General features: G+C 38.3%; 1 protein-coding gene across 3 annotated transcripts; it reads left to right on the plus strand.

The window, feature by feature from the left end:
- LOC18791512 lies at nucleotides 1,977-6,217 on the plus strand. 3 transcript variants are annotated; one of them, XR_002272098.1, is made up of 6 exons: nucleotides 1,977-2,309; nucleotides 2,870-3,385; nucleotides 4,127-4,668; nucleotides 4,757-4,823; nucleotides 5,030-5,816; nucleotides 6,013-6,217. XR_002272098.1 is itself a non-coding variant. In XM_007222818.2 (5 exons), exons 2-5 carry the CDS (start codon nucleotides 3,007-3,009, stop codon nucleotides 5,464-5,466), a joined length of 1,425 nt encoding a protein of 474 aa, XP_007222880.1. In that variant the 5' UTR covers nucleotides 1,977-2,309; nucleotides 2,870-3,006; the 3' UTR covers nucleotides 5,467-6,196. The 3 variants fall into 3 exon arrangements, 2 of the variants coding, with proteins under 2 accessions (XP_007222880.1, XP_020421890.1); XM_007222818.2 differs by having other exon boundaries at nucleotides 5,030-6,196; XM_020566301.1 differs by having other exon boundaries at nucleotides 2,940-3,385; nucleotides 5,030-6,196.

Genomic DNA, 7,435 nt, shown 5'->3' on the forward strand with positions numbered 1-7,435 from the left:
CTCTCTCTCTCTCTCTCTCTCTCCTCTCCCTCCCATCCCTTCTTTAAACCTAACCCCCAGCGCACTCAATCGCAACCTACCCCTTCTCTCCCTTTGCCTCTCTATTCTCTCTCTTTGCCTCTCTCTCCCCGCCCCTCCCCAACCTCTATTGCACCCCACCCCTCCCATCTTATTTCTTCTCTATGCCTTTTTCTCTCACTCTCACTCATTCTGCCGAGAGAGAAGATGGGGAGTGGCTGTCGAGAAGATTTTTATTTTTATTTTTAAATTTTGACTGGTGGTGGTTTGGGTGTGTTGAGTAATTCCATGGAGGGATAAGTATCGGGCGGGGGTTAGGTCTGGGGAGGGGAGAGAAGAGAGAGGCAATGAGAGAGAGAGAGAGAGAGAGAGCCAAAGGGAGGGAAGAGGTAGGGTGCGATGAAGGTGCGCTGGGGGTTGGGTCTGGGGAGGGGATGTGAGAGAGAGAGAGAGAGAGAGAGAGAGAGAGAGATAAGAGATAAGAGAGAAGAGGGGGAAAGGGGTGGGGTGCGAGGAGGGTTGGGTTGAGGAGGGGAGAGAAAGATAGAAAGGTCATTTAACGAGAAAATGAGATGGCGTTGAGGGGATAAGGTAACATTTGAGATGGAGTGGAAGAATGAGGGTAAAATGAGGAAATTTGAGTTCCAGGTGGTTAAGTGAGAGTGTGCTCGAGTTCTAAGGGACGAAACAGTAAATAAGCCCAAATAAAAATGGTGATTATAAGGCCTAATATATGCAAGTTGACCCGATCAACTCGCTAAAGTCACATTGATTGTTAGAGTTGATAGCATATTCTCACCCAGTTATTAGAGCATTTCCACCCCTATTGGCAAGGGCAAAGTAAGGGCTGTCACTATTCACATGAATAGTGGTGGCCCTTTTTGTTTCCACCCCTATGAGTGAGGGCAAGGACAATTACTATTCACTTTAATTTATTTTCTATTTTTTTTTATACTTAAACGATTAATTTTGATAACATTTTCGGATAAGATTTTCAGTTGCCACATGTTACTATTTATTATAAAATTCTCATATCAAATTTCAGATTAAATTTTAGGATTAAATTTTCGGTTGCCACGTGTCCATATTTATTATAACATTCAGATAAGATTTTCGGATAAAATTCTTGGTGGCCATGTGTCGATATTTATTATAAATTTCTAATCTCAGATTTCAGATAAGATTTTCACTCTATAAAATTGCGCCACGTGTCGTCTCTATCTTCTAAATCACTCTATAAAACTACACTCTTAACTCAAACCTCTCATACCATATTCTCTCTATTTTTTCATTTCTCCATGAATTTTTCTCCACATATGAGAGGACTTCATCTCGTTGCCCATGATCGGGCAATGACAAACTTTGACCTAACACTCACACAATAAAATATCTTCCATTGTTGTCCATGATCCTCCAGCTTCGATGGAAGAGGCCATTTGTATTTTTACACAAATGGAATTTAGTAGTAAAAAATTTGGTGTGGAAAGTGAAAAATATTGGAAGGAGAAGAATTTGTATGAAGATTTGGTGTAGAAAGTGAATAATATTGATTTGTATTTATAGAAAAAATTTCAAGATTTTTTTGATATTTTTTACAAATTTGTTCGATATTTTTTTCAAATTTTTTAAGCAAAAAAATGGGTAGCTGTTTAATTGGAGGAGATTTTCGAATTGGAGTCTCTAGGAGAAGCCATGTGGCTTGTAACCGTTGGTTTCTGAAAGCACAGACGCAATGCTGGTGTCAGCGCAAGATTTTTAATTTTTTTTTAACTATTGGCACGTGCATTATACTTACCAACGGTAAAAAAAGATTACATATCTTGTGCTGATGCCAACGTTGCGTCAGCACTGACGTAGTCTGCCCAAAGACAATAGGATGGGCCAGATCTCCCCGTAAGCTTGCCCGGATACATGACCCCTCCTGCCTCGGCTAAACCCTTGCGGTCGAATTGCACTTAAGATTATGGATTCCTCGGCCATTGCCTTTATAAAAAATGCTTTCGCACGCTTCCCACACGCCCATTGCCTTTATTTCTTTATATTTTCCCGAAACGTCTCTCATCTTCTCATCTTCTTCTTCTATTTCTCTTTCTTTTCCTCGTCTTCAGATAGATCTGTTATCATATTTTTGACTTTTATTTTCTCTGTCACTACTCTCTGTCTCTCTTGCTCGACTCTCTCTCACTACTCTATGCCTCTCTCACCCACTCGGCTCTCTCTCTCTCTTAATGGCAGATCTGGTTGATTTAGATGCTGAGCTAGTGTGTTCTCCTCCATGGCAGAGATTCTAGGTATTGATTTTTAAAATTTTTGTTTGGGTGTAATTTGGGGATGAATGTGGGTGATGCTAGGTATTGTTTATATTTTTTTCAATTTAATCTTTTAGGTGCGATTTGGAGCATCATTTGTAGGTATTCTATTCTTCTTTTAATCCAAGAAATCTTTAGTTAGGTCATGTATATGTGGATTAACTCTAGATTATTTTTGGTTCTGTAATTAAGCATCAACTATGATGAGGTATAATTCACTGAGCCTCTCTGGTATCCCAGGTCTATTAAGATCTTTGGCTTGACAATTATGCATTCTTTGCCTTTTCTTTTTCTGTTTTTTTTTGGCATAATACGTACATACCTAGCCCAAACTTAATCGAACACATTTATCAAATGGCTTAACCGATCCACCTCTGAGTTATCTATTTTCCATTGCTGCTTTAATGGATAAAATATTTACAGGCTTCAAGTCTAACCAGATGTTTACAGTTTTGTTTGAGAGTTGGTTTAATTTCTGTTTGGATTGTAATGAGCATAGTTATAATTTGTTCTTTATGTATTATTTTTGTGGTTTGTTTCAGGAACTTTTAGAAAATTTTAAGGACAAATTGGCATCTCAGAACCCGTCATTCGAATGATGTTGTTTTGTAGGTTGTCATACTCTTTAACTGCTTGAAAGTACACTATCCTCACCCACCCGTCAGTTGATAAAGGAATCATGAAGATTGATATATATGATGAAAGTGATGGAAGCACGCCTAGGCCAAAGGAAAATGGTTGTTCTCTTAAGCCAGTGTCACCTGACGAGTCTGGTGAAGGTTTGCCTTATGCTCCTGTGAATTGGCCTAATCCTGGTGATACTTGGCGCTGGAAGGTGGGAAAGAGAGTTTCTGGAGCTGGACACTATCTGGATAGGTATCTCTATCTTCCGAAGAGCCTTCGCAACGCTGGTCTAACAACACGTAAGAAATATGGTTTTGCGAGCAAGCTTGCTGTTGAACGGTATATCCAAACTGCATTTCCTGGTGCAAACATCAATGAATTTTTTGCATCATTCTCCTGGAGGATCCCAGCACAAAAGTCCTCATTGGCAAATGGTCAGCCGTAATCAATGTTAATTTTCTTTCCTCAAGTTTTGTGCCTTTTTTGTCTTTAGTTTTATTCATTTTTAATTTAAGCATTTTATATAAATAAAACAGTCCTCTCCTTGTCTGTCAATGATCTATTGTTTGATACCTGTGTTTGCGTTCTATTTTTTGCTGGTGATTTTTGAACTAGAGCCTTTTATCCAATGTTCTTGAAGAAGATGGGTAGCTAAGCTATTATTTCGTGAACTTATGTCTTGAAGGCCCATGTATTTACTTGTAGTGAATGGCTGGAGTAATGGTGTCAATTTTGGAAAAACTAATGGGCTATTTAAAGGCTGTCAGGTTCTAATCAACATTCCTATAGGTTAAAGTTTTCATTTCATATCAATTATCCAAACTGGTGTGTATTTTTATCCACTCTCCTCCCCATATTTATAAGATCCTTGTGTTTTTACACATGATGAACATTTTTATATGCACAAGAATATTCAATATTTCATAACAAATTGATGTCCTTGATATTGGTTTTAAAGTTTGCTGAAAAAAGAAAATTCATGTTCAAGAAGACATCCCGTTTGGTTTTCATGTCTCAGCTTATTGGATAATCAATAACATTACTTTCATGTTGCAACAGCATGTTTGAAATGATATCATATCTAGCTGCTGACATGCATAGGTTTTGCCTTTGGCAATGGTTTTATCACATCTAGTTCTGTGCTTTTTTTTTTTTTTTTGGTGGGGTTTATACAGGTACTGCAAGGCTGAAGCATGTGCCATGTATTCCGCCTTCCGAGGAATCTGATTCGCAGTCTGACACTGTATGCTGTAAGGCCGGAAATAAGATGTGCAACAGTTTGTTGGAACAATCAGAAAACCCACCTTTGGCAGTCATGGAGTGTGATATTTGCTGCACTGAACCTAAGTTCTGTCGTTATTGCTGTTGTATTCTTTGTTGCAAGACTATAAATTCATCTGATTACATTAGATGTGAAGCAATGATGGATGAGAGTTGTATATGTGGGCATGCTGCCCACATTGATTGTGCTCTGAGATGTTACATGGCTGGCACTGTGGGAGGAAGCATTGGGTTGGATTCTGAATACTATTGCAGGCGCTGTGATGCAAGGACAGATCTGGTTTCACATGTCATGAGGATTTTACATACATGTGAATCGCTTGATTCTCGGGATGACATTGAGAAGATTTTAAATCTCGGTGTCTGCATTTTGCGGGGTTCACAAAAAACCAGTGCAAATGAGTTGCTGAAACGTATTGAAGTGGCCATTGCAAAGGTAAAAGTAATAGCTTTATAGTAGTGTATCCTTGTCCACACTTGAGTTCCCAAGGACCAGCAATATAACATTTTGCTATATTGATCAGCTCAAATGTGGGACTTGTCTTGAAGATATTTGGAAAGAGGAAGACAATATTTCAGCTATTTCTATGGGTAATTTTCCCTCTATAAAATAAAGTAATTATGTTATGATGAACAACTTACTAGTTTTTGGATGCGGCTTAAAAATATAATTAGTAAATTAGTAGAGTGCGCACAAGGTTTTAAAAGTGCATAGTCATGCAAGAGTATTGAAAATACTCTCTCTCTCTCTCTCTCTCTCTCTCTCTCTGTGATGGACGGTTGTTGTTTAAATACAGATGTCTCTCATCATGGAAATACTGCCCTGGAAGTTACAACATGCCAAGAGTCCATAGGTGTCAGAACAAGTTCGGAAGTAATGTCTACATCTTTTCATTATCGAACTGAGTCTCAAAAACTTGAGGTAGAGATTGATCAGGTTCTGCAGGCACTAAGAAAGTCACAGGAGTCTGAATTTAGAATGGCGGAGGATAGCCTTCATGCACAAAAGAACTATCTTTGTAATCTGTATCAGCAACTTGAGAAGGAGAAGTCTGATTTGGTACGGTGCACATCACCTGACCCAGATGCTTTACTGAGTACTGTATTGAGCAGAGTGAAGCAGATTAAGGGGGAAGTAAAAAAGCTCAAGGATATGGAAGAAGTGGCCAATGGGTTTGGAAAGACTTCTAGAGCTATCCTGAAGGAACACTTCAGTTTAGAAATTGAGGAATGAAGTAAACCCTTACTGGATTAGGATGGTTTATTTTCATCATTTGTTCATTAAATTTTGGTCTTGAACTGGCTTCTTCATGGTTTGAACTGAATAGCCATATAATTTTCTTGCGATTGTGCTGTCACAGTTGTGTGAGGTTCATATATGAGGGTCTGTATCAGAATGAGCCGGTGCATGGTGATGAAATGTCATGCCTGGCAGAACAAAGGGATGAAGACCCCGTCGAAGAACCAGAAATCCTTAGTGGCTTATTAAACAAAGTGAATGAGATAGGATGTAAAGGTTGTTGCTCTGTCCTGAGTGATCGAGAAAGACTGACAGTGGATGCTTAAGGAACCCTCCATGCCGAGGTTTGTATCCTATCAGCTCCCTAAGAATCTGTATCTTCTTGCAGTGAACTGATCATTGTGTTTTTCAATGAAATGGCACATGAGAAGTCATTGCAAATGCTACTCTGTTTAAAGCATCAAGCAACTGTGTTCTAGCACTCAGTTTCCCAATTTCCCTGATGAGCAACTGTGTTTTTCTTTTTATGTTTTTGTCAAGACGGTTTGCCTGGCCAGGAAGTTGGGAAGTTTGGCAACTAGAAACATTTTGGATCGGAACTGCTTCTTTTTGTTAGTTCGTCTTGTCTCTGGCTAGAGATTTGCGGAAATGCAAATGTAAACATTGACGTTTCCTGTACACGGTACATATATACAAAATGCAGGAATAAGTTCCTTAAGAATGAAATGGACTATCATTTTTATTCTTTTAATAATTTTGTTGTGTTTATTTATTTTGTTATTTTGTTAAATGACTAATCCATAAAACAAAGATTACAACAAAACTCATCAAGAAGGTTTTGATTGTTTAGGTTACCAAAATTCTTTAACCTGATCCTCGGGCACATTTTAGTCCGATGGTGAAATGAGGGGAGATAGAAAGGAAGTAATGATTACTACATGAGACCCAGTTTGTTTTTTTCTTCTTCTTCAAGTTTCGAATAATATCTGTGATTTACAATAACTAGTAATTGTCTTAAAGAGGCATTTAGCTTCTGTGAGGCTGTGGAGTTACAGCAATAGCCTCTCGTGCTAGTAGCTTGATAAATTAATGAAGGAAATGATGAATGCTTAGACTCCATTGTAAATATTTTTTTTTTGACTGATAGCATATCAACATGACTGAATTTGGAGATGTGAAACGAGACAAGAATGTCACAATGCCAAAACCTAGGCAACTTTTACAAGGAAACTAAAGCACAACCCATTTTTAACTCTCAAAGCAAGACATCTCCATAAAAGAATCAGTTGTCTACATTCAGAGAATTGCCAGCAAATCCAACCATATCATCCCAAATCCATCCTGGGGCATGCTATGTCTAACCAAGAAAACCTCTGGCTTTCTGATTAACAAATTGAAAGGTTAAAAAAGAAGGAAGAGACAAAGGAAGAAAAGGGCAGTAGCATGTCAAGCAGGAGAATCAGATTCGACATAAAGCATCTTCAAGGCAACTCATCAGTGGCACTCAGCCGATGATCATGGAGAGAGAGAGAGAGAGAGAGAGAGAGAGAGAGAGAGAGGTAATCACAAAAGAATCATCAGAAAAACACTAAGAAAAAGGGAGTAAAAGGCTGTATAAGATACTGTTATATATAATCACATTGCAAGACACTGAAAAGCAAAGATATGGTCATCTCATTTGATTGCTAAAAGTGAAAAGTAAAGGGTACGTTTGATAACCATTTCAATTTTAGTTATCAGATGAGATGACCATATCTTTGCTTTTCAGTGTCTTGCAATGTGATTATATATAACAGTATCTTATACAGCCTTTTACTCCCTTTTTCTTAGTGTTTTGCTGATGATTCTTGTGTGATTACCTCTCTCTCTCTCTCTCTCTCTCTCTCTCTCTCTCTCTCCATGATCATCGGCTGAGTGCCACTGATGAGTTTGCCTTGGAAGATGCTTTATGTCGAATCTGATT

The sequence above is a fragment of the Prunus persica genome, chromosome G1 (genome assembly GCF_000346465.2).
Source record: "Prunus persica cultivar Lovell chromosome G1, Prunus_persica_NCBIv2, whole genome shotgun sequence".
In the NCBI taxonomy this organism is placed as follows: domain Eukaryota; kingdom Viridiplantae; phylum Streptophyta; class Magnoliopsida; order Rosales; family Rosaceae; genus Prunus; species Prunus persica.